Below are 27,559 nucleotides of genomic sequence, written 5' to 3'. Positions count from 1 at the left end.
ATAAAAGATTATTTGTTGTAAAAGAGTTATCCTGAAGGAATTGGTAAGGTATTATGGGCCATTCCTTAAAAGGAGAAGTTGTTGTTTATGGATATTTTTCTTGATAATAGTATTGGTAGCAAGCTTTTACTTCTGACTCCCCATTGTTTTTACTCTGTATACTGCTCATGTTAACATTTATGGCTGTGAGAGAGGCCCGGTTGAAGATCTACATGTCTTTGTGGTAGCTACTCAGCTTCTGTGGGGAGATACTCTCCTCTTCTGATGCACAGGTTGAGCTCAGTGCAGGAATTGACGTGGAAGGTATCAGAGGGTAGGCAACAATGTGCCGGAAAAATGTAGTCAGTCTGGTGGCCTTCTGGTGGCAAGGAGCTAGAGATATCACCAGCTCAGTGAGCATGCCTCATTCCCAGGCAGTTTTGTTTGTTTGTTTGTTTGTTTGTTTTTTAAGTAGGCTCCATGGCCAGCATGGAGCTCAGCCCGGGACCTGAACTCATGACCCTGAGATCAAGACACAAGACCAGATTGAGTCGGATGCTCAACCAACTGAGCAACCCAGACTTCCCATCCCAGGCTTTTTTGATGGATCTGTGCATAATGTACACAGATGGGATCCTCTTCAAGAACAAGATATTCAGTGTGCCTTTAGGACCTTTTTGGGCCATCTGTACCAGGGTTTAACAGGGTGAGGCAGGAGGTTTGAGAGGACATGCTGAGACCCCCTCTTTATGATTTGCTTGTTTTAACTCACTCATCTCTAATATTCACTTTGGCAAGTGGAATTAATGTTCTCACATTAAATGAAAACACTGAATTTTTAATAGATTCCTTGGGGCTTGGTGATTGTTTGATACTGTTTCCAGTAAAATGAAGATATGAAGAAATGATATTTTTTCTAGTTTTGCTGTTAGGTTTTATTTTTCTTGCCTAGCCACCTGCTGAATCTTTTGACCCATCGAGCCTAGGAACAGAGCCCAGAAAACAGCTCTGGGCACCCCCCCGCCCATGTAGGCAACCTCCCTGTTGTGTCTACATACCCACTTCTGTGGGCTTGGTGTTGTCCCTGTGCATTGACTTCTGCCTTTTGGATTGGCCACTCTTGGTGTGTCAGGTAGTGGTTGATCTTTTTCCTACTGTGTTTGTTTAGATGGTAGGGTTAACCTTCTTCTTCTATATTTGCTTGGGTGCTGTGTGTAGTAGACAAGGAATTGAGAAAAAGGATTTTTTAAAAGTACCCATTATTCATTATCTACTGCTCCTGTCATTATGTGCTGCCCAGGACTCCCAAGGGCATTGCTTCTAGGCCAGTTGATTAACGTCTTTGTTTGATGTGTGAGAATCCTCTGAATATGGAGGCTCTTATTCTCCACCATTTACACATTTCTGGCATGCAGCATACCAGGATAGAACCATATTTATTGGTGGTTTTTTTGAGGTCAGTAGTAGGACTGGGAATGGAGGTGACAGCTGAGAGACTGAGCAAAGCTAGAGGGGTTGCAGAGGAGTTGAATAGTTGAGTAGTGAAACTTAGACTAGCTCATGATGGGCCTTTGCCCAGCTGCGATACATGAATCCTGGTATGGCAGCAGAAGCCAGAATTAGTCCCTTGAGTATCTGTTGACTTGACATTCTCTCAAGTCAAAGTCCTTGCTTCTCTGTGCTTCCAAGGCACTTTGTCTCCATGTATCTGATTCAGCTTTGTAGCAAATAGTCAATTCTTTAAATGTCTATTTAGTAGGAAGTACTCGCCTCCATCTCCATTTTCTCATAATCCATAGAGTGTGTCCCACTTGTAACAATTGCTCAGTAAATCTTACTGAATCAAAGTGAGCAAAGCTAGCTGTCTCTCTGGAAATTCTACAGCTAGTATCCATGTTTATCAGTTGTATACTCTTCCATGAGTTAGGAGAGTATCCTTGGAGAAAGCAAGCATCATTATCAGAAGTAACATAATCTATTTTTTGTCTCTATAGATTTGCCTGTTCTTGGCATTTTATATATATGGTATCATACAATATTTGTGCCTGGCTTCTTTCACTTAGCGTAATATTTTCAAGGTGCATCCAAGTTGTAGCATGTGTCAAGCCTAAAGCTTAATAGAGTTTGGGGGACAGATGATGCTGGTTTTTTGGCGGGTGGTTGTGGCTCAGGCCAATGATGAATCTGCCTGCTCTCATGATGACCAGATTTATAGGCATGCCATGGAGATTTTGTGGGTTCAGTTCTATACCACCCAAATAAAGCAAATATTTCAATAAAGTGAATCAAACCAATTTTTTAGTTTCCCAGTGCATATAAAAGTTATGTTTACTGGGGCACCTGGGTGGCTCAGTGGGTTAAGACTCTGCCTTCAGCTCAGGTCATGATCTTAGGGTCCAGGGATCAAGCCCCGCATTGGGCTCTCTGCTCAACAGGGAGCCTGCTTCCCCCTATGTCTCTGCCTGCCGCTCTGCCTACTTGTGATATCTCTCTCTCTCTGTTAAATAAATAAATAAAATCTTTTTTAAAAAAGTTATGTTTATACTATATTGTAGTCTATTAAGTGTGCAATTGCATTATATCTAAAAAACTGTACATTAATTAAAAATTATTTTATTGCTAAAATGCACTAACCATTATCTGAGCTTTTGGTGAGTTGTAATCTTTTTGTTGGTGGAGAATCTTGTCTCAGTGTTCATGGCTGCTGACAGATCAGGGTGGGGGTTGCTAAAGTTTGGGATGGATGTGGTAATTTCTTAAAGTAAGACAACAATTAACTTTGTCACATTGATTGACCCCTTTCACAAATGATTTCTTTATACCATATGATGCTGTTTGATAGCATTTTACCCACAGTAGAACTTCTTTCAAAATTGGGGTCAATCCTTTCAAACTCTGCCTCTGCTTTATCAGCCAAGTTTATGTAATATTCTAAATCTTTTGTTATTTCAACAGTCTTCATAGCATCTTCATTGGAAATAGATTGCCTCTCAAGAAACCATTTCTTTGCTCATCTGTGAGAAACAGCGCCTCATCTGTTAAAGTTTTGTCATTAAAACTGGCTGAGATTGCAGCCATTCAGTTACATCTTCATTTAAAATATACTTATTCTAGTTCCCTTGCTATTTCTACCACATCTGCACTTAAGTCTTGACCCCCTCAAAGTCATCCTTAAGTTGGAATCAACTTCTTCCAAACTCCTGTCATGGTGATATTTTGACCTTTTCCCATGATCATGATCGTTCTTAATGACATCTAGAATGGTAGATCTTTTTCAAAAGGTTTTCAGTTTACTTTGCCCAGATCCATCAGAGGAATCTCTGGTAGCTATTGTCTTATGAAATGTATTTCTTAAATAAGACTGGGGCGCCTAGTTGTTTCAGTTGGAGATACCTGTGACTCTTGATCTTGGTGTGTGAGATCTCTACTAAAATAAGTAAATAAACTTTAAAAAATAATAGTAAAACCTGAAGGTTGAAATGGCTCCTTGATCCATGGGCTGCAGAATGGACATTGTGTTAGCAGCCATGAAAACAACATTTATTTCATTGTACATCTCCATCTGTGCTTTTGGGTGACCTAGTACATTGTAATGAGCAATAATATTTTGAAAGGAATCTATTTTCCTGAGCAGTAGGTCAATAGTGGACCTAAAATCATCAATAAACTATCTTGTAAACAGATGTGCTATCATCTAGGCTTTATTGTTCCATTTATAGTGCACAAAGTAAATCTATCATAATTCTTAAGGACTATGGATTTTCAGAATGGTCAGTGAGCATTGGCTTCAACATAAAGTCACCAGCTGTATTAATGCCTATTAAGAGAGTGAACCTGCCCTTAGAAGCTTTGAAGGTGGCATTGACTTCTCCTCTCCTCTTTAGCTGTTAAAGTCCTAGATGGCATTTTCTTCAATAGAAAGCTGTTTCATCTACATTGAAAAAGCTGCTGTTTATGCAAGCACCTTCATTAATTACCTTAAGAAGATCTTCTGGATATCCTGCTACAGCTTTTATATCAGCACTTGCTGCTTTACTTTGCACTTTTATGTCACAGAGATGGCTTCTTTCTTTAAATTTCATGAATCAGCTTCTGCTAGCTTCCCGCTTTTCTTCTTCAGCTTCCTCACCTCTCTTCATTCCTTCATAGAATTGCAGAGAGTCAAGGCCTTGCTCTGGGTTAGGCTTTGGTTGAAGGGAATTTTGTGGCTGGTTTGATCTATCTAGACCACTAGAACTTTTTTCATATCAGCCATAAGCTGTTTTGCTTTCTTATCACTCATGTGTTCACTGGAGTAGCACTTTTAATTTCCTTCAAGAACTTTTCCTTTACATTTGCAACTTGAGTAACTGGCTCAAGAGGCCTTGCCTTCAGCCTCTCTCAGCTTTCAGCATGTCTTCTGCACTATGCTTGATCATTTCTAGCTGTTGATTTCAAGTGAGAAACGTGACACTTCCTTGAAGAGTTAGAGGCCATTGTCGGGTTATTAATTGGCCTATTTTCAATATGGTATGTCTCAGGAAATAGGGAGGCCATGGAGAGGGAGAGAGACAGTGGAATAGCTGGTCACTGGAACAGTCAGAACACACACAGTATCTATGAAGTTCACTTTCTTATATGGGCCTGGTTCATGGCTCCCCAGGACAATCACAATAGTAATCTCAAAAAGCCCTGATCACAAATCACCATGACTAATATAATAATCATGATGAAAAAGTTTGAAATACTGTGAGAATTGCCAAAATGTGACAGAGTGACACACAGTAAGAAAATGCTGTTGGAAAAATGGTTCCAGGGGCGCCTGGGTGGCTCAGTGGGTTAAAGCCTCTGCCTTCGGCTCAGGTCATGATCCCAGGGTCCTGGGATCAAGCCCCACGTCGGGCTCTCTGCTCAGTGGGGAGCCTGCTTCCTCCTCTCTCTCTCTGCCTGCCTCTCTGCCTACTTGTAATCTCTGCCTGTCAAATGAATAAACAAAATCTTAAAAAAAAAAAAAAAATGGTTCCAAAAGATTTACCTGATGTAGGGTTGCCACAGGCTTTCAATTTGTTTAAAAAAAAAAAAATGCTGTATCTGCAAAGCATAATAACGTGAAGGACAATAAAATGAGGTATGTTTGTATTTCATGGAAATTCCATAGAGGAGCTCTGAACTTGCTCCCCTGAGTACTTATGAGAATTAAGCAAGATAATGTCTACGAGTACCCAACCCAATGCTTAGCATACGAAAAAGTCTCAGTGACTATTACTTCCTTGTGTCCCATTTCAAGTTTTTGGATTTTAGTAAGAACTTGCCAAAGTGAAACAGCGGGTGAATTTTTATTTGGTACTTTGAATTTAACGTACTGATTTCTCTCTCTATCCTTTTGTTTTTGCTCTCCCAAGGCTATGCCTTTCTGCTGTTCCAGGAGGAGAGCTCAGTGCAAGCCTTGATAGATGCCTGCCTGGAAGAAGACGGGAAGCTGTACCTGTGCGTGTCCAGCCCCACCATCAAGGATAAACCGGTAAGCGATACGCAGCCAGCGGATGCTTTGCGAGAGCACGTATGCATTTGGAATAACTGATCACATCCTCTCTGTAATGGGAATGCTGGTAACTAGGATCCTCTTACCCAGGGTGACCTTGCTATGCAGTAGAGCTGGACTCTTGTGGATGGGAAACTAATAACAAATTACTCAGTATTTCGTTTTATCCCTTTGGGACTGCGTGTAAACAAATATGTCCTTGTCTTTCACTTTACAGCTCTTTTAAGCTAATTCCTATTCAGTAACTCTGAATTGAAGTAAACAATGCTCTTAGTGGTTTTGGCAACTGGTTTCTGTCATTATTTCAGATCAAGGACAGGAATAATTTATTATTATTTTTTTTAAAAAGATCGTAATCGGCAGCGTTTATGATCCCGTGAATGCAAGGCATTGTGCTAGATGGTACCCACAATGGACTAGCTAGAGCCTTCTGGGCCAGGAGCTTACACTCTCAAATGGATAGCTTCGAACAGGGCAGGAGAAGGCAAGGACAGAGAACATGGACCCAAAACCATAAATAAATGTATGTGTATACAGAGTTTGTAGTTTCTGAACCAAGGAGTATGAGTAAGTCATAGGGTAAGAGAAGAAGACTGCTTCCTTTCTCCTGAGAGAGGGGTTATCAGTGGAGAAGGGAAAGACTATATTCAGAATAACAACAAAAAAAGTAATTGGTTAACATGGTAGAAGTAGGATGGAGGGAAATTGGGAGGGAATGAATTTGTGCATCAAGAACCGGTGCTAGGAGTGGGAAATAGGGTTAAAAATAGTGATACAGATTAAGGGACCAAAGCAGGTATCTCTCACAGGGCCTGCAGCACATCCTGTCAGACTGATACCAGCCATGTGTGGCTTGCTTAGCAGTTAGATTTATTCTCAGAAATGTGCATGGGGAAAGAGTTGGGGTCAGAAGTAGAAATCTTGACTCCAGCTCATTTAAATTATCTGCTTGGCTCAGAATAAGTCACCTAATACTTGTAGAATCTTGGTTTCATTATCTATAAAATGGCAGGAATATGATGTCTCTCTGGGATGTTGAGCAGCTCAGGTAAGAGAAAAATGAATGTGAAAGTATTTGGGACTTGTACAAGTATAATTGGATGATGCTACTAGTGCCAAATAGTGCTTTAGTTAGGAGAGCAAGTTTAGAGTTTATGTACATGGTAAGGTCTGCTGGAAGGAATGGTGACCTCTAGAACAGGGTTTACAGTTGGTTGCGAAAGAATGGCTGGGACTTGTCCACCTATAAGGGGGAGACTGCAGCATGGAAAGCAGAAGGAGTCACTAAAGAATGGGGATATTGAGTCATAGAATAATCGATGCAGAAAAAGCAGGATTTAAGCAAGTGTGACCATGCCCCTATATTTTTCAAATTCTGAGGCCATTACCAAATTTTTATAGCAGTTAACCAACATGGATAAGGTCAGGAAAAAGAGTAAGGAACCTTTGTCAACTTTAGTCTGAATTTAAACCATATGGAGTATCTGTGCTTTGTGGCTAGGATGGGAGTATGCTAGTATGCAGTGCTTCATCTGAGTAAATAATGAGAACACTGAGGTAACTTCTCTAAATCTCTTTGGAATAGCATGTGATTAGAAAGACTAATCCCAATCTGGTGGGGTCAGATGTCTGAAAAGTAAATGGTCAACCTCCAGAGAGTCTCTGTCACTGTAGGAGAGGATTTGAAATTACTTATACATAAAAAAGGCAGAGGGGTAGAGGTATGCATAGAGATAATTACACCCAAAGTAGATTAAGAAGCTGTTGAATTATCAGAGAAAGACAATTATATGATCTCTCTGATATTAGGAATTTGAGAGGCAGGGCGGGGGGGGGGGGTGAGAAGGGAGGGAATAAATGAAACAAGATGGGACCAGGGAGGGAGAAAAACCATAAGAGACTCTAAATCTCAGGAAACAAACTGAGGGTTGCCGGTGTGGGGTGAGGTGGGGAAGGATAGGGTGGCTGGGTTATGGACATTGGGAGGGTGTGTGCTATGGTTAGTGCTGTGAGTTGTGTAAGACTGATGATTCACAGACCTGTACCCCTGAAGCAAATAATACATTATATGTTAATTTAAAAAAAAAGAAGAAGAAGCAGCTGTTGAATTGAGGAGAGGAGAATGGAGATGAGCAGATGGGCTTGTGAACCTTGGAAGGGTCATGTTCCTGGCTCTGTGGGAGAAGGAGGGTATTATGCCTTGTCAGGGCAAGGCTTCACCAGGACTGGACATCTTTTGAGAAGGGAATGAGCAGTGGCAGTTGCAGATGGCTGTGGTATGTTGATTGTTTTCCCTCCAAATACGTGTATTACCCTGGGCTTGAAGGACTTTTGAAAATAATTAGTGTAATTATCTGTTTTGGAAATGTTTATGGGCAACTAACTTTCACTGTGTTTCTACAAATTTCTGCCTTATTGCAGTTTTCATTTTCTGAACTCAAGTGAAGAGGTTTTATTGGAGCTTGGTGAATTTTGAATGGTGGCTGCTGATCACGTATTTCTTTAACCCAGGCATACTCAAAATTTCCAGCAAAAATAATTTAAATATAACATAGGATGGGAAACAGGAAAGTCCCCCAATACCTGTAATACTAATGAACTGGATCCCATTTTGGGTTCCAGCTCTTTTGGCTCCATTTTTGAAACCTTCTCTTTCTTGGCTTCAGTTCATATCTATCACTCCCAAACTCATTTGGCCACACTTCCCCACCCAAGTTTCGGTACATTCCACCTCATTTTGGATGCTCCCACAGAAAGTGAGAGCTGGGTTAAACTATTGGGAGTAAATGAGGACCTTGGCAATAACTCAATGTAAAGTCAGCCTTTGGAACTCGTTCACCAAATCTTCTGAGCTATGGTTCTTTCTTGATTTTTCTGCTTCTTAGCTTGGCTACCTCTCAGGATCCTAGTGCCCTCGTTCTGTTGTTTAGTTCTCGCTGGTCCTCCCTGGATTTCTCTTTGGAAACATACAGTGTTCCAGAATGATCTCACAGATTTTCTATCCTTTGACCTTCTCCCTTATCCCTTCCCCCCAGTCAAACCCACATTCCCTTTTTGTGGATTAGGTTAATCAGATTGTTTTCCTAATACATAGCCTGATAGCAAGGTCCCCTCTCACCTCTCTAAGATTATGTTTGTTTTTTAACTCAAATCCCTAATCAGTGGGTTTCAGATAGTATTAGGAAGATACTTTTGGTCAGTGATTACCTTTCATTTATGAGCACTCAGCCTACCCAATGTATAGGTCTGATCCTGAAAGATGGCAGAAGACACTGTATTGATAGCTTGTTTGATTGACTTCTCAGTCCCAAAGAAGGGTAAACAAATTGTTAAGAGCAGGAGTTACTGCAGAGCTCCTAGCTGTGTGATTTTTTTCCCCTCCTCCAGCAAGAGAAGTTCCATTGCTCAGATATTCTAGGCATCCCAAAGGATAGCTATGTTCTTGCCCAGACTTCCAGTGAAGCAGACAGACACTGTGACAGTGGTTTCTCTTGTCAAAGTGACTCCACTTTTTGAACATATAAAAAGGCTGAACCTGAAGTTTCAAAATAGCAAATTGATAGAGCAGGAAACATGCCAGAGACTAACAGAGATAAGGACTGAAAAACAGTAACCTTGAAGACAGGGTGTGGAAGGAGATGTTTATGGTTCTTACCTTCTAAAACACTTTGGCCAGAGATGTGGCATAGTAGGCACTTTGGAAGGAGTATCCTAGAAGTTTCCTGCTTCCCCCTCCTTACAATTTATAGCATAGTCATTAATTTATAAATATCCTGAGATATGACAGATTGATTTTGCTATACAGTTGACCCTTGGACAATGGGGTGGGGTGGGAGTATTAGGGGTACTGACCCCCATGTAGTTCAAAAATCCACATATAACTTTTGACTTCCCAGGAACTTGACCACTGATATTTACTATTGCCACAAGCCTTAACAATAACATATATACTTGATTAAACATATTGTATGTTATATATACTCTTATACCTTATTCTTACAATTAAGTAAACTAGAGAAAAGAGAATGTTACTAAGAAAATCATAAAGGGCACCTGGGTGTCTCAGTTAGTTAAGTGACTGCCTTCGGCTCAGGTCATGATCCTAGAGTTCTGGGCTCGAGTCCTGCATTGGGCTCCCGGCTCCGCAGGGAGTCTGCTTCTCCCTCTGCCCCTCCCCCTTCTCATGCTCACGCACTCTCTCTCTCTCTCTCTCTCTCTCTCTCATTTCTCTCTTTCTCTCTCTCTCAAATAGATAAATAAAAATCTTTTTTAAAAAATCATAAGGAAGAGGAAAAGTGTACCATACTGCCTTTATCAAAAAAAGTATGCATTTAAGTGGACTTGCACATTTCAAACCTGTGTTGTTCACGGGTCAACTGTATATTTAAAACTGAATTTTGGTTATTGCTCAGGTAACATGATCATCCACTCAAAATTTGAGAAAAATTGAAAAAAAAATGTTGAGCGCAAAGGAAGCTGGAAACCAGTTGGAGGCTGGTTTAGTTCTTTAATTTTTAATTCTGTCCAATCTCTCTATAATTCTGGTCTTTCCTACTCCTGTTAATATATGAGCTAACACTTTTAGGCCCTCCTCTTTAGACACACAGACAGTCCAGATCCTTTTGCCTGGGACTAAAACCTTCCCAGTGTGACTTAAAGTTTTTTTCAACCTTTCTTTTTTCTGCTTTCCTTCTGAACCCTATATTCCAGTTGACTGAAATATTTCTGTTCCTGTCTCAATTTCTAATTGCTACAGTTATTTTAAGATGCCTCTCAAATGCCATCTCTTTCCTGAAGCCTTCTCTGATCACTACACCATCTATAGTGACTCACACCTACTATTATAGCTATCTCCAGCCCACATTCAGCCATCTTTTCAAAGTAATGTGCCTTCCTTCCTTTAGACCATGTTTGAGTGCCAACTATGGATAAGACATTAGAGCTGGTTACTATGAATTGGACAAAATCCTGTGTTCAGAAAGTTAAAGTATAATGGGTAGATAAAACAAATATATAAATATATGAACCTATAGAGCCTGGAACATAAAAGTTTTTCAAACATTCGTCAAATTAGGAAAAATAACAAATACCATGAAGATAAAGATTAAGTGCTTTGGAGTGTTTATACCTACCTGGAGTGAAAAAGAAAGCTTCTTGGATGATGTGTCATTGGAACTAGGCCTTGAAAGTTGAAAAGGGTTTGGAGATTAGCCAGGGGAGAGGTGGAGCTATGGAATTGTGGGAAATGGACATTGCAGAGAAAGGCAAAAGTATAAACACAGAAATGAGAAACTGTGTAGAATGAGTGGAGAACATTTAAGTTGGTTAGATGAAGCACAAATGTATGAAAAGGAGCAGGGGGAATTAAATCAGGAAGATAAGTAGGGGCTAAGTTACAGGGCTCCTTGATTGATGGCCTCAGCCCTTGGGTTTGTGGTATATTTACTTAAACTCTTTCATTCTCCACCTATTACCTCCTAAGACAATAACTATAATTTTATCTTGGCTCAGTCAAATCAGATTTGTCATATCCCTCCTTGGAAATCTTCAGCATTTCTAATCTTCTTTATTTATTTATTTGTTCCTTTTGGTCTAAATTTCATGGTTTGGGCACCTTCTATCATAGGAATTTCTCCAAAGGAGGAACTTCTCCTCTAAAATGAGAGAAATACCTCTTATTCATAATAAAGCCTTCTCCTCTCTCCACTCTCTGAATTTGCATTTGAGTCCAGAGTTTCGTAGTATTTGAATCTTCGGACCTAATATTCCTTTTTAGGAGGTCTATAAGATGCTGCAGTTTTTTGTGTTTTTTTAAAATTTTATTTATTTATTTGACAGAGAGAGATCACAAGTAGGCAGAGAGGCAGGCAGAGAGAGAGAGAGAGAGGAGGAAGCAGGCTCCCCACTGAGCAGAGAGCCTGATGCGGGGCTCGATCCCAGGACCCTGGAATCATGACCTGAGCCGAAGGCAGAGGCTTTAACCCACTGAGCCACCCAGGTGCCCCGATGCTGCAGTTTTGATATACTAAAATAGTTTCTAGTGGTCCCCTTAAGGGACCATATTTAGTATTTTCCAGAGTGTGTTCTGAAGAACACCTGGTCCATCAGACACTTGTTTCTTGAGAGCATCATTGCCAAAAGGTTTGCTCATAACAATAATAGATGTCATTTGTTGGGAATTTTGTGCATTTTATACCATTTTCTCCTTCAATTAAGCATTCCATAGGCAAGAACATTTGGGAAAAGTTGATATATTAAGGTTCTGAGAAGTCTTGCAGTAAATAAATTTGTGTAATATTTTTTAATCCAGCATTTGATATACCTGTTTGGGGATTATACATGTGAAGGTTTTGGTGGAATTAGTATTCCATGAAGCTCATTCAAAGAATAGGCTTCTTCCCAGGAAAAACTTAGGTAACTTGAACTTTTATGTGTATATTACTCTCAAGAGTTTTAGTGATCAGCATGCCAGTAACAACATCCTTGTCCTAGTACCGTGGAGCTGGAAATACACATTTGTGCAGACATTGGACAAAATTGTCTGGCTGCAAGAGCACAGTTGCTTGAGGCTATGAACCTGGAAGTTAAAATAGCTGAATACAGTGCCAGTTCATTGCTAAATCATTTTCTTCAGCTTTTCTAACTGCTGATTTTGTTAGTAGGTTTAAAAAGAATCTACCAGTCATTCCTTAATTGAAAAGGAGCAGAATGAACTTAGAAAGAAGAGAGAAATTAATCATTCACAAATAAAAATGCATTTTGGCTTGTTCAGGTGACTCTCAGGAAGCATGGCTGGTGGCCAAGTAGCGTGAAGGACAAGGACTCTTGCAGGCACAGGACATCATTGCATTGGAAAGAGTATCTATATAGACTGTCGGTTTCAGTTCTGACTTGACTTTACTTTTCTTAGCCCTTGTTTCCTTATCTCTAAAGTAGGGGTAATGTTAGCATAAAGTTATGGTGAGTTTAAGTTATGGTGAGTTTAAGTGTGACAGTGTGTTCAAATGCCTAGCACGGTGGGGTAGTATATGTCTTCAAAAGTGCTAGTTCCTTCTTTCTTTCAAAAGGAAATCATCAAAAAAAAAATGGAAATCATCTATCGTGCTTATATTTTCTAAAGGATGTAGGAGTATCAGCAGCGATGATGAGCACTGGGCAATTCTGATCACTGAGTAGATCACCGGAGTGGAGGGACATCAGAAATTTGTGCTGATTAGGCGAGGCCTCAGGGCTCCCACTGGTGATCAGACACACTGTATTTCCCTATCCCGGGCAGGTGGCTTTCAGTGGAGTGAGGAGAGTGATCAGGGGGCTGTAGAAGGGCAGTGGCTGGACATCTTGTGGCATCAACGCCTGCCCCGCAGGAAAACCTTTGTTAATTCACCAGAACGCTGAGGAGCACAGAGCGCTCACTCTGTTGGGTGCTTTGCCAGGCAATTGGGACCCACACAGAGATATGGTCTCCCCCTTAGAGGACCCTAGAGCCCGGGGGAAGGAAATAGATATGTAAATATTAAGTGAAGTAAGGAGTCCAAGGTGCTATGAGAAAAGTTTTATAAGGAGTGGCCGTAGGGTGGGGGCTCAAAGGCAAAGTGGTCAGATATTCCTGAAGGAGTCAGGAAAGCCTTTAGAGAGAAGATTTCCATCGACTCTTCCAGTTACAAGTATGGGTATTGATCACTACATTTAATTGGTAATTGCCTTACTAAGTCAAGCACAGAGCAAAGATGTAGATCACCCTCTTTAGGGCAGTTTATCAGGGCAGTTTATGCATGCTTGGTTTGAGTATTGGGTGCTCTTAGGAAAGCAGTATGCAGAGTGCTATTTGAATTGTTCAAAAGTAGCTGAAGGACTGAAAGCCTGTGGTTTCCCTACATCAGGCAGGCTGTGCAGCTTGGTACAGATGGTAGAGAGTTCTTTTTTGTACACGTTTCCTGACCCTGATGGTGGACCTGGAGCATTCTGGGAGGGCATGAGAGAATTTCCCAGGGTTACTTTTAGCTCCCTATCTAGGAAGAATCCTGCCTATTTTGTTGAAGCTCTCTGGGGCCTGTAATCTGTTTCTATGTACGGAGTGGGAGAAATAGTTGGAGTCTGAGAGCTAGTTTTCTGCTTAGAGGGCCGGTGGGATTCTGATTGGAGGCCCCAGAGCAGACCAGAGTAGAAAACTCTTATCAAGAGCAGTGAAACCAATGAACTATTAGGTTGCTCTCTGGCCACTTGCCCCAGAAGATACAGGGAGGGTTCTGCTCCTCTCCATTGGGTGGAGAGCAGCACTTGAAAATAATAAGCAGCATCTAAACTCCTGGAAACTGACTTACCTTTTTGTTAGGGAGTTGTATGGTAGAAATTAGGTTGAGGGGCGCCTGGGTGGCTCAGTTGGTTAGGCATCGGCCTTCAGCTCAGGTCATGATCCCAAAGCCCTGGGATCGAGTCCTGCAACCAGCTTCTTGCTCAGCAGGGAGCCTATTTCTCTTTCCCTGCTTGTGCTCTCTCTCTTGCTCTCTGACAAATAAATAAATAAAATCTTTTTAAAATTAATTAATTAATTTTTAAAAAAGAAATTGGGTTGGGGCGCCTGGGTGGCTCAGTGGGTTAAGCCTCTGCCTTCAGCTCAGGTTATGATCTCAGGATCTTGGGATCGAGCCCCACACGGGGCTCTCTGCTCAGCAGGGAACCTGCTTCTCCATCTCTCTGCCTGCCTCTCTGCCTACTTGTGATCTCTGTGTCAAATTTTAAAAAAATTATTAAAAAAAAAAAAAGAAATTGGGTTGAAATGAGATACCAAATATGAATGTTCTTTGGAGAATCCAGACCGTAATTATTGCTGTTATGGTGTTAGTTTTGGTGGTTAATAATAATAATAAAACAACCCCTTTCAGAATGGAAGAGATAAAGATGCCTCACAAACCACAAACTTGTTTATTCGTGATACTGTGGGGCACTCCAGTCATTCTGTGAGATCTGTGATGCTTAAAATAGAATTGCTGACAGCTGGGGTGGGCCTGAGTTCATTACCCGTGCAGCCGAGCTGTTGCAGCTGTATGTCAGGGGACCTAAGTTTAGCTGACTCATCCTGGCCATCAGAAGAGCAGCGATGTTGCTGGTTGCTCGGGAGAGCAGTCCTGATGTTTCTGCAGTATTGCTTTTATGATTCATGTAGATTGAAAGGATTATATGACTAGGGAGAGAAAAATGGAGACCTCCTCCTGAGTAGGAGTTTGAAGGGTATAGAAAAATGAAAGAGGAAATGGGGGATAGGGAGGCTACACCATATACTTTATGGGAAATTCAAGGGAAAGAAAACAGCAGGAAAGGGGTTTTGATCAGGTAGTTTCCTGTGCTGGCCACCAGATTGCACTGTTGACTCTGAACAGTTTCGTTGCTTTGTGGCGTGGTCTTGAGATGAAGAGATGAAAAGGAGTGCCCTATGCAGTGGAACGTTCCTGTATTGGATGTTTGTAACCTAAAGAGGTGATCAGACGAGCATGAAATATAGGTGAGATGTTCACAATAAGCTCAAGATACTGTTATTTACTAGTAGATAAATGTCTAAATTCTAAATAGTGGTCTAAACAGAGAATTCTAGAGCCATAGGGTGGCTTGGTCATGTGTGAAGACTTAAAGCCCTACGGTTTATGTTAAAAAACTGTTCTTACTAAAGCTATGTGTTTTCTCTTACCCAGTTATTAAAGATACAATAAAAATGTATTTTATATTGAATTTTTACTTAGAGGCTTTTGCATATTTTTGATGAAATTAATTTCTAAAAAATGATCTTATATTTTCTTATCAAAATAAGTGACCCACACTCTATTTCTTAAATTTTTTTCCCCTAACACTTGGCCTGCTCTTATCCTTATGAATGACTTTTAGTTTTACATAGGCTGACGCTTCAGTTTTTACATGGGACTGTAATTAAATATTTTATTCTTTATTGGTATCAAGATAGCCAAACATCTCTTTTGTGCAGTTTAGTCAGAAAGCTTTCAATTTTTTGAGCTATTATTTATATTTACTATGCTCTTAACCACTTAAAGTTAATTTCTATAAGAACAACCCTTTTAGAGCAATAGCAGGAAATAGGTGAAAAAAAGCGTGATTGGAGTGGTTTCTACATTTTGTTCAGTTGGTTCAGCCTTGTTATGCCATATTTTGTTACATACTAAGAGTAAGATATAATTGGGCAGTATTACCAAAGTGTGGATGTTAGTAGTTGTTATGAGAAAAATTTTGGAAATGCTGGATTAAACAATATTTGAATAGATTTCTTTACTGTAGAATTTCTTAGAGCCTTTTTTTCCCCTTTTTTTTTTGTATTTACTCCAACATGGTTTTTTTTATAATTTTTTAATTTTTTAGTAAACATACAGTGTATTATTAGCCCCAGAGATACAGGTTTGTGAATTGCCAGGTTTACATACTTCACATCACTCACCGTAGCTGATACCCTCCACAATGTCCATAACCCCACCACGGGCCTTTGTCCATAACCCCACCAATACACCAATGGGTGCCATGAAACTCTAAGAAGGAAGAGCCTGTAACTTTTCCTAAACACTGCATGTCTGACAGAACAACCCTACAGACCTGCTGTTCACAGAACATACATTGGGAATCCTTGAAAAGGAAAATGAGTGCTTTCAGTACTAACTGTTGATATGATTAATGTTACATACTTTTAGGCTTCTTGAAGTCTGTTAGAGACACTCTATGGCACAAATTGATATATTAATAGCACCACCTTTATGTTGTTTTTTGTCTTTATCCTTAAAAAGATTTGCCTTTTGGAGATAAGCAATTATTCAAGGAAGATTATTAATTCAGATATTAATTGAGATTATTCTTAAGAATTAAGAAGCAAGTAATCCAGCCAAAGAGTAGGTTTCACAATCCTCACCAGAGCTTCCATAGGAATACACGCTTAAAAAAGAAGCCAAGGAAAAGCCATTTTTGTTTTTTCTCTCATGATTGTTTATGAAAGACAACATTCCATTAGGAGCTGTGGGGTTTACTAGAAAGTAAACCTTTCAGTCAGAGATCACAAGTCTGAGGCCCACAAGATAGATCTGGTCTGCCGTTAGTTTGGTTTAGCTGTACAGTGGCTTTAACATTTTAATTCTTTCTCAGCATAAAATTAAAACCTTGAAGTTCCACATAAAAATCTGAATTTCTAGCTACTTTTCAAAAATGGAAAAATCTGGCAACACATTCACAAACAATAATTACTTGCTGGAGCTGAGAAGTGTCTGCTTCCTTTAAAAGGAATATTTTACTCCCGGGTGTCTTTGCCTGCCTAACGGCTAACTGTTCTGGTGGCTGATAAGTCTGAGCTACCTGTCCATCCCTATGGACATTTGGTTTTACGTAACTCCTACTATGAGGATATGGCATGGCTGAAGACCAGTGGGCCATGCCTCTTTCTAGAGTGACTTTTTAAGCAAATGTGGTCAGTTTCCTCCAGGAAGGAGTGTTGGAATCACTGTCAGGCTCATGTAAGGGAATCTCCACCCTCTCTGATGAAGTCCCTAAACTCCCAGTCCTCGGGATGTTGAGGCTCTTACCGCCCAGAGTATAGCCTATTTGACAACATACTGGAAGAGTTGTTTCACACGTACACTCAGTGATGCCTATATATGTAAAGGTTGTTTTGCTGGGGGAAGTTTATATTGAATTAGAACAGAGCTCTAATTTCATCCAGTCTCAAAAATAATTATTAAATAAATGAAGATAATCAAAAAGCCATTCTTTTATTTGTATTCTGCCCCTTTCTACAGTATATTTGAGTCAGTTTAGAAAGCATGGTATTTAAAAGGTAGAGAAATACCTACATATATAAGTGAGGACCAGAAAATATATTCAAAGAGTAAGTCAGAAAGATAAAATATAGGTATCAGGCCCTGAGGGCTGAAAATAAACTTTGAAGGTGGAGAACATGCCTTATGTGAGAGCAAGTTTATATTTCAGAGGGAAAACAGAGTGTGAATGGAACTTCCCAGTGCAAACAGTACCACAATATTACTTTTTGCTTAGCGTGTAGAATGTGCTGATGTTGGCCTATGTTGACTTTCTCTGATTCTGTGGTGGTGGCAGCTCTGAGAAGCTATTTTTCTCGTGGCAGCTGGGAAATGCAGGTTCTGTGAATAGGGTTTAATCATTACTGTCTCTTGAGTCTTCTTCCTGTATTTTTACCTAATCTATAATACAAGAATAGCTAAGGGAATGGGTTGTGTGATGTAACAAAGCAAGGGTGGGCGGGAGAAGAGGCAGTAATGAAAGCTCTCAGTGGGAAGGTTTGCGATCTTCTGGGGAGTTTTTCTGAGCAGCAGTAACCTACAGCTATTATAGAAGGCTGCATTTTCTGTACTTCTGATTAAATGAAACCACAATGCCATGGATACTACAAGGGAATTGTTTTCATTTGTGAAACAAAGTGACCCACAATTAAATTCAGTCATCACTAAATGATTGGAATTGCCTTTACCAGGTCCTGAAGCTGCCTTAAATTTATCAAGGATGAGGCTGGAAGAAGATAGGGCTCTGTGTAGAAAAACACATGTCCTATGTTTTTGTTAGTGGGGACATTAGAATCTTTGTTCTTACATTATGAAGAAATTATGTTCTTAATTAAAAATTAGTAGTGGGCCCTCATGAAGGAATTTAAAAGTGGTGCTTTATGGTATTCGTGAATCCACCTGTGTGATAAATGTCAAGGGAACAGTAATTTGGTCAAATAGATGAAATATTTCAAGAGAAGAACAAGGTTGTTGTTTTCTTTTTTCCACATGATAAAGGTGAAGCAAATGCTTAAACGTCAGCAGAACTGAAAACAGGTCCATGTTTTCAGGGTCTATGGAAGAAATGGAGATTTTACTGCTTCTCACAAACTAGTGAAGGCAACAGTGTCATAAATGGCAAAAAGTTGGGGAGGGGCTGAACTTAGCAATCATAAGGAATCTGTGGACTGTTTCTAACTGAGCAATGCCAGTTCTAGAGTTGATTCAAGATGGTTTGAAACTGTAATTGACAGATGTACTACCTTTCAAATGAGAGTACTTCTAGATACCAGTCAAGCCACATAAGAAATCATCGTATGTGTTTTTTTGCATTAAGTGTTGACAGTTGAGCCATGGGGAAAATGAAAAATTGTGTTGATACTAAGGAAATGAAAACTCAGCTGTTACTTTTCCTATCCTATCAGAGAGACTGGGAAAGGAGAGATATGTTCCCTAAAGATAGACATTGGTTCTCTGCTTCTACCTACCTGCTTTCCCAGAGCACTTGCCCGGCTGAGTAACTGGTTGATTCTCAGGCAGTACTGAAGCTCTCCTTTTGGTATAGGAGGGTTTTTTTGTGTGTGTGGTTTTGTTTTAAGTTATTCTTTGATGACTGAGTTAAGGATTGAAAGGAATATGTTTTAAGGTTACAATTCTGATGAAATACCTTATTTTTTGTAGGCAGGAAGTCAGAGTACCACTGAAGAGATAGTACCAAATAGAAAGAAGTATGTCCATAAAGATTTCTTTTTCTACTCTTTGAAAAATAACTTCAATTTCTAGGCTCACCTTTATTTAACCAAACTGGTTTAAGAAAATCAGGTAAATCAAAAATAGATAACACTGTGTGCTTCAGTATTTGATATTGCTGGTAATTCCATGCTAACCCGATGAGTATTGATCTGTGTTAAACCTATTTTTGAAAGATGAATGTTTCAATTTTAGGGTTTGAAAAAAAATTAAAAGCCAGACCTACAGATAATTTTTAGAACATATTCCTCATATTCCTGTTCCCTTTCTATAGGTGAGCTCTTAAAAAGCTAAGTGCTCAACTGTGACAGGTTATAAACTGTCTATCATGTGTTAAAATGGATCCGATTCAAAACCCCAAGTCTATCTCTAAAAGTCTGCCTTTTTTCAAAACCACGGTGGTTTCTGAAGGTTTCATAGTATGTCTTAGAGTGCTGAGTAGAGTACCTGTAAGTAGATCCCCCGAGTTCTGGTGAAAGGCACCTAATGCAGATAACATAAATTAATAACTGGATTTTGTTTGGGTTATGTATGTGTAAAATGCACAAATCAGCGGGTTTGTCTTTAGTCACCTTATTCTCATTTGGGGTTGATGGAAATGAAGTAAGGACCAAGTAAACGACTTTTTTTCAGGTGCAAATTCGACCATGGAACCTAAGTGACAGTGACTTTGTAATGGATGGTTCTCAGCCTTTGGACCCCAGAAAAACTATCTTTGTTGGGGGAGTTCCACGACCCCTTCGAGCTGGTGAGTGGAAATAGTAACACCACAACAAACAAAACCACCAACAACAAAATCCCCATTGTATTTAGTCTTTAATATTTTCTAGGTTTCTGCTCAGCTATACACAATGTCCAAAAAGAAGTTTCACTGAGCTCTTCCAGGATTAAACTTTTTCTCCCCAAATGCTTTATTTTCCTATGGTACGAGAGTCAATTTCATTAAACTGTTATTTTGAAAGGATGAATTCTATTTAGTGTTCTCAACCACATATTTTAAAAATAATAACAATACATTTGGCAGTGTGCATTCTCATGCTAGTCAGCATTGTTATGTGTGACAGAGAAAGAAGTCACCCCATCAGAAAGCTGTCCAGCGCAGCTGTGTACCCCTCAGTGACAAGCCAAACCACTGCTTAGGAATTGTGTCACTGGGAAGCAAACTGAACTCTTCCCAAGTGAAACAGATCCCCCCCCCCTTTATTATGCACTTTGAAAAATGAGTGATGTTCGAGCATCTTTATTACGACTTTTTAAAAGCTTCCCTGGTTTGTTTTCTTTTTTAAGTTGCTTTCCAATGACAAAATAATTATGGGCTGAGATTGGGCAGAATCCTAACTGACTGGGGCATTTGAAGTGATGCTGAGCCGATGACTTCAGTATTTAAATCCAAAGATAAATCTAATCAGTTGCAGAACAGTGTTCTACCAGTAGAATAGAATAAAATTATTTGTAAGAACGAAATTCTTAAAATGCTTAAAATAATTGAGTTTATTTTTCAAAAGTAAAATGAAAAAATAAGGTCACTATTGCCCTGTAGTTGCAAAAGTGCAATGTTTTCTCTGTTATTCATAAGCAGGCCGACCTAAAAAAGAAAAAGCAGAGACCATTAAAATGAAGTAGTGAAAAAAATAATTATAACAAGAATTATAAAAAAGAATTACAGCTATTTGTCTCTGACTTTGATGACTCTTAGTTCTGAATGTTCATCAGCTTTTCTAATGTATTTATTCAAATCTCAACTTCAGCACACTCCTGAAAGGTAACTGTAGGCCTATCTAAAGTTATATTCATGTTTCCATTTTGAGGGACTTTAAAACATATTAATTGTGATGATGAAGTTTGTAATTTTACAGTTTTCCAGAAAGTCAAATATTTTTAGGCCTTGTTCTCACTCGAATGGAAAACTGGGTCCAGAGGAAGAAAACCAAGCGGCAGAGATGCCTCCCTTTTATCAGCTGTCAGAACAGAGTCTAGGAAGGGCTAACACAAACGTGAACTGCATCATGAGATGAGGGCAAATGTAGCCCTTTGTTTCTAAACTGCTTGTGTTTAGGGAAAAAAAACGTGGGTGGGGGCATGGAATATTCTTTTTCTAACTGGTGTTATGTTTAGGAGGAGAGAGGGAGAAGAATCCCCTTTGATCGTCTTTTAATCACATATGTATTCTAAAAGAACGGACATTTCTTGCTAGCATTCTAGTTATTCTTTTTTTTTTTTTGCAGCAAACTACAAGTACAAATTAGTTTTCATATTCTGGTCCCTCTCTTTTTTTTCTAGTTGGGAATCTGAAAAAACAATTCTGAAAGAAAAAGTCCCATAGTTATAAAAAGAACAGAACTGGGTTTAACTTTTTATGTCTGTTTTTAAGTCACAGACACAAAAGTTTAAAAACTAAATTCCCTTTTTTATTATTCACCCTTTTTACTATTCTTCACAAGATGCTCCAAATCCTAGGATTAGGCAAGAGTTAAATTTAGTTGTCTAGTCAGAAATGGGATTTTGTGTTCTCTACCTAGACAGTATACCTTTTATAAGTCTCAAAGTTCTCTCTCTCTCTCTCTTTTTTTTTAAAGCTAAGTTAAAGCTTTTTGTTCTAAAATGGTTTTGTTTTACACTTGAGTGGATAGGAATCTACATTCCCTTCTTCTCGTGAGAGTGTTGCCCCATGCCAACACCTCCCATAAGTGTAGCTAGTTTCTAGATGGCTAAGCAATCTATATTAGCATCTCAGCGTTTTACTCCCTCTCCAAGCCTTCCAGATTGGAATCCATGTAATCTAAACAAAAAAGAATTTACCTCTGCAGCTTTTATCCATTTGCACAGAACTGGGTTTCTTTGCAACACACTGAGCTTTGTGGACTGCTTTGTGCCTTGGAATAGAAGACTATTTTTAAAGGAATTCATTTTGACTCTGCTATGCAATCTTGAATTGAATATAATGCAGTTGACTTGAACAATAAACATTTATTGAGCATCCCTTGTTACTGGCACGGAGCCAGTATACCTCCATGCCAAACTGAATGAACATCCCTCTGTCGGTGTTGAACAGGTCATCATCTACAGAATCAGAGGTTTCAGAAGAGAACCAGAAATGTATTAATAGACTTCTAACTCAGAAGTAATTGGATACTAAATTATATTCTTCAACACAGTGATTCTCAGATTTGGTTTTTAAATACTTGAGGGCATTTTTTATTAATTCTGGATGGTATTATGGTCATGGAATTCTGAAAAGTCTTAAAACTATCTTAGGCACTGTATGTAGGATGAGCCTAGACTAGACATGGTTGAATAGTACTCAACAGGTGAGAATTTTAGGTGTCCAGATTGATTTTCACCTCACCGTAGGCCAAAAATTATCCTTTAACATGTTACAGTGTCTTAAAATATTATCACTCAAGAATTATTCCTTTGAATCAATCTTGTGAGGCTTTTTCTCTTTGATATTTTCCCATTGTTAGATAGGAACTGTTATCACTAATAAATTATTCTAAATATAGTCCTTATCCTACCAATCAGAAACACACAAACCATTCTAAAGAAACAAGGCAAGCTGCTTTAAGCAGTATTGCCCTGGTTAAATTTAAGTTGGTCCTTCTAGTCTTTTTGACAAGCCTGCCTTTTTAAAATACAGGTTGTAGAGAAAAAAATCATAGGCCTAAAAAAATTAACCTGAAAATGGGAAAATATCAATGGAAAATTTAGATGTTTATCTAATGTTAGATTGCCTGATTGCTGGTTGCTCTAGGTTGAATACACATTCCTATTGCCTCTTGTCCCTCCCTTCCATCGCTCCTCAGTGACACTGACAAGTCCAGGATGGTTTGCCTTGAGTCTCTCCGTGGTTTTCAGGTCTTGTTCTTCTTCCAATCCTCACCTCTTCCCACCCCTATCCTAGGAAAGGCTATAGGTAGACTCACCATGCCATCATGTGGCTAAAGTTTATGTATTCTTCAGAGTCAGTACCAGGAAAGGGGTAGTTTGTCTGGTTCTCGACTTACTACCACCTGAAAGTACAACAGCGTGTCACCACCCTTCATTCAAGTAATGTAAACAGAAGGTCTTCTGAATCTCAATACAGGAATAGCCCTAGTGTATTTCCCTGCGGCATCAGGACCTCTCTAAAATGCATCTCTTTGCTCTGAGAGGAAATGAGTGCCAGGCTTGAGGATTATAATTTATAAACATGAGTGTTCTGACCCCAGTTTAGACTCTAACCCCAAGAGGCTTAGATACCTAATCTGAAGACCACCTCAGTGATCAAGCTTTGAAACCCATCTACTTTCAACTTTAATCATGCCTGGGAAACCCTCAGACTTCCTCTCTCATTAGGAACAGGTGAGCTGTTCTTCCACTTCATGACTTTCTTTTGACAGTTTATCTAACCAGGTCCTGCAGAACAGATCAGTCTTAAGGGATTGTTCAGCTGAGTCCCTGGAGCCTACATTTGCTCATCATCTTTGGGTCTCCTGCCTTTCCCATTGCTCTGATAAGTCTTTCCTGTCTGTTTTTCTCCTACTAATATTCTGTGATGGATGCTGAAATTTCCTTCTCTGCCTCTCCCCCCCACCCCGACTATTATGAGGATGGCTTTTCTGGGAGGAAAACAAAACAATAGAAAAACTTTTGAGGTATGGGGCACCTGGGTGGCTCAGTGGGTTAAAGCCTCTGCCTTCGTCTTAGGTCATGATCCTGGGGTCCTGGGATTGAGCCCCGCATCGGGCTCTTTGTCAGCGGGGAGCCTGCTTCCCACCTCCCACCTCCCCCCCAACCTGCCTCTCTGCCTACTTGTGATCCCTGTCAAATAAATAAATAAAAATCTTTTTAAAAAAATACTTTTGAGGTAAAAATTTAGTGATATATGACATACACTTAGAGAACATTCTAAATTTTTCTAAGAGCACTTATTTCAGACATTCTGTATAAACATTCTGGTAGTTCATATGTATTAGGAACCACATCCTGATTTGTGATTTAGGAAATAGGAATATCATAACCATATCCTTTTTTCTGTTGTTCTGTGAAGTGGTAGCAGGCAGCAATCATACCAGGTTTCCCAGTAGTAGGAGTTCTTTCTTTCACCAAGTCCCAAGTTCAGTATAAGTTGTCCCAGATAAACTCCAGATTTGGCACACTGACCTTATTGACTGGATTTCCTTTAGGGTTAAGGATTTTTTTTTTTTTTAAGATTTTATTTATTTATTTGACAGAGAGAGAGAGATCACAAGTAAGCAGAGCAGCTCGCCGAGAGAGAGGGAGAAACAGGGTCCCTGCTGAACAGAGAGCCCTATGCGGGGCTCAATCCCAGGACCCTGAGATCATGACCTGGGCCGAAGGCAGAGGCTTAACCCACTGAGCCACCCAGGCGCCCCATGGTTAAGGATTTTCTAATGCTAGTACATGCTTGTGTTCTTTCTCCCCCTGAAAAGCTAATGCTTGGGGCGCCTGGGTGGCTCAGTGGGTTAAGCCGCTGCCTTCGGCTCAGGTCATGATCTCAGGGTCCTGGGATCGAGTCCCGCATCGGGCTCTCTGCTCAGCAGGGAGCCTGCTTCCCCCTCTCTCTCTCTGCCTGCCTCTCCATCTGCTTGTGATTTCTCTCTGTCAAATAAATAAATAAAATCTTTAAAAAAAAAAAAAAAAAAGCTAATGCTTACCCACAACTGATGTCAAACTTTGCCATGTCCTTGGCAGGTTGGGTAACATTAGCATAAAGCCAAAGTAAGACTGGGATGAATTGGTGCTTATGGAGCAGAAACCAGGCCAAGTTAATATTAAGCAAAGATTTATGAGTAGCGAGAAAAGCACCCCCTGAGCAAAACTAAACATTTGAGCACCAGTCTCTGCTGAGCCGTGTGTTCAGAGCTCTCATGTATGTTTAATTGTTCTGATAACCTTGTGAGGTTGTAAGTGGTAGACTTTTCACTTTAGTGATAAGAAGCAGAGTTCCAAGGAGCTGATTGGCCAAGGCCACAATAAGTAAAAATGCCAAGATTTAAACTCCGATTTCCAGACTTCAAGTATGGATGTTCTTTGCACAGAGCAAAGCTTCTTCATCAAGCTGAGATCTGAAATGTTGTCTCAGTAACATTATTAACAGTCAACTTGGTACCAGTCTGATTTAATCAAGTGCAACACTCAATCTCTCTGACGTAGTTGGTTGTTCATACAACTTATTTGAAAGTATTCTTAACTTCCCGACATTTGATGCAGAGTGGAAGCTTATGAGCACATTTCCTCCACTTAAGATGTCTGAACTGCCCTGTGAACCGATGCAGCATTGTGGAAAACCTAGACAGTCCAGCTTGTAGTTGAATTGTGCTTTCTTTCTGAAGTCCAGACCCCTTCATCCGCCTGAGGTGCCTTATACTTCTTTCCCGTCTGCTTTGTTCTTATCTCCAAAGGGAAGAAAATGTGGTTTCTAGACTCATAGTTTAGAATCTGGAAACATGAATGTGTTGATATTTCCCTGGAGACTTCTCATTCGTGCTGTACCCCATTTGGTTCTCATAGTGTCTCAGACTTAGACACTGCCTGTGGCTGGCTTTGAAATATAATTAAATGATAGGAACAGGATCCTGGTGTAGGGTAGGATATAAGCGTCATCATGATTTTCTCTCTAGTGAGCTAAAGTCCCTTTCAGTTCTCTGTGAAGATTCAGAAGCAAATCCAAGGAATCATAATTGGGGTTTAGATTCGATTTCAGAGGCATAGTCCCCACAACCCCACAAAGAGGAATTTATAGATTTCTAGATGCTACACACAACTGCAGTGTTCTTGTTTCCCTCTCCAGCTGTGGCACAGTAAAGCTCATCACAAGGGCCGGTATGCAGGTTAGAGTCATAGTGTTGCTGTTACCTTTCATCAGAAGACTGGAGTTGTCTCAAGAGCACAGAGCGTCTCATCCAGAGTATAAAATGCCACTGGATATGGCTACCGGACCTGCTCATTCCCATGGTGGTGACCAGAAAACTGTCCAGATAGGAAGGAAAAAATAAAAAGTGGTCTGAAAACTCCTGGCCTCCACATGGACTCTGGCTATGCCTGCTGTCACTTCCATCTGTCTGAATCCCAGCCTCTACCCATATGTCCTGCTCCTGGGCGCTATGCTGTCCCCCCCTTCTACAGAGGATGGTTTAGAATGAGGATTCACTATCAGAGGCTTGGTAGGCAGTTTGACTCTATTTTCTGAATAAGACATGTCCTTGATCAAAGGCTCACATTTCATGAGGAAGGTTGAGATCACAAGGCTTACAAAAATCCATGAAGGTTTTAGTTGATTTTTGCCAGATCCTTACTGCCTTTCTTCTATTTTTCTCTCCTCCTCCCAGATAGTCAAAGTGGGTAGCCCTACTCATGGCTTAGCTTCACCCACCTCAGAGGAAGGGAATCCTTATGGGTATCTACTATATTAAGTGGTGATATTCACTTTAAAGAATCCTTTCAAACCTAGTCTCTAAAACTAGTTGTACATTTTGACATCTAAAGGTGAATTTTTATGTTCCATACACAAAAGTATTCCAGATTAGAAATTTTTAGGACTTAAGCAAGGCTTGTTCTGTGTTTCTGTTAGTCACCTATGTTGTGGATGAATTAAATTAGTCTCTCTCTGTCTCTTTTTAAGGCTGTTTTTACCAAGCATGGCTACTTTTCTCAATAATTAGAAACTCTGTTTAGTACTTAAATAATACCATTCTGGTGTTAGAGCCCAGCATGAGGTTAGCTTGCAGAAAGTGTGCTTTTAGTGATGATTTGCTGATTGAGTAAAGGACCAAATATAAACAGCAGTTGTTTGACTGTTATTTACTTTTCTTCAAGGGTGATCATAGTCTTAGACCCTCTGTAGTTAAAACATGGATTAGTGTAGAAAGAGAGATGGGAAATCTTCATACTCTTTCCCAAAACAACTCTTCAGTCACCTCGGTTTCTTCTAGCTTCCCAACAAATTGCTCTTCACATGAGCGAGATTTTATTAGCTCAAATGTCTGCAGACTTTTTGGTGGCCAAGAAAATGACAGTATATAAGGTTATAAGTGGAAATGATTTATTTATAATTAGCTTAAGTGAGTGAGGGTTTGCTTCCTATCGAAAGTACTTAACTGCTAGCAACATCAATCATGACCTCATCTTTGGCATGTGAAGATGATTTTCTAGCAGCTAGATTCATGAAGTAATAGAATGTTTCTGCTCTGGAGGGCACCTTCTCTGACAGCCCAGGATCCCTAAAATTCCTTTGGAGGCCACCATACTATAGAAGAACCTGTGGTTATTGTAACTCTTCTTAGCTGGAGCTTCAAGCTTACAGGTGGTAAACGTTCTTTCTAAATCAGATGCTTTCCTGAGTCCTTTCTAAGGGTGGAAGACAAGTGCCAGTTAGCCCCTTGCCAGCATTCTTCTCCTGGCTGTTCACCAGGCTGATGGAGTGTTTACTCTCTTATGCCATTCCATGAGAAGCTTGGTCTTTAGAAAATTGGGGTTTAATTTCCAGTTCCTAAGGTTGTTTATTTTAGTAAGTCCATTGACCAATAATGGA

At 39.9% G+C, this 27,559-nt stretch overlaps 1 protein-coding gene across 21 annotated transcripts in view; it reads left to right on the top strand.

Moving 5' to 3' along the window:
- Positions 1–27,559, top strand: part of CPEB3 (cytoplasmic polyadenylation element binding protein 3) — a 193,781-nt gene that overhangs the window by 137,631 nt on the left and 28,591 nt on the right. For all 21 annotated transcript variants that reach the window (XR_014309265.1, XM_082721952.1, XM_082721960.1 and 18 more), the window contains 2 exons: positions 5,361–5,479; positions 19,660–19,774. Coding sequence is in view for 20 of the 21 variants with exons in the window: in XM_082721952.1 (XP_082578078.1) it covers positions 5,361–5,479; positions 19,660–19,774 (234 nt within the window). In the remaining variant the exon portion in view is untranslated. The remainder of the gene's footprint in view (positions 1–5,360; positions 5,480–19,659; positions 19,775–27,559) is intronic.

This window comes from Mustela nivalis, assembly GCF_964662115.1.
Source record: "Mustela nivalis genome assembly, chromosome: 2".
NCBI classification, from domain to species: Eukaryota; Metazoa; Chordata; class Mammalia; order Carnivora; family Mustelidae; genus Mustela; species Mustela nivalis.
This window is presented reverse-complemented; position numbering and strand designations above follow the sequence as displayed.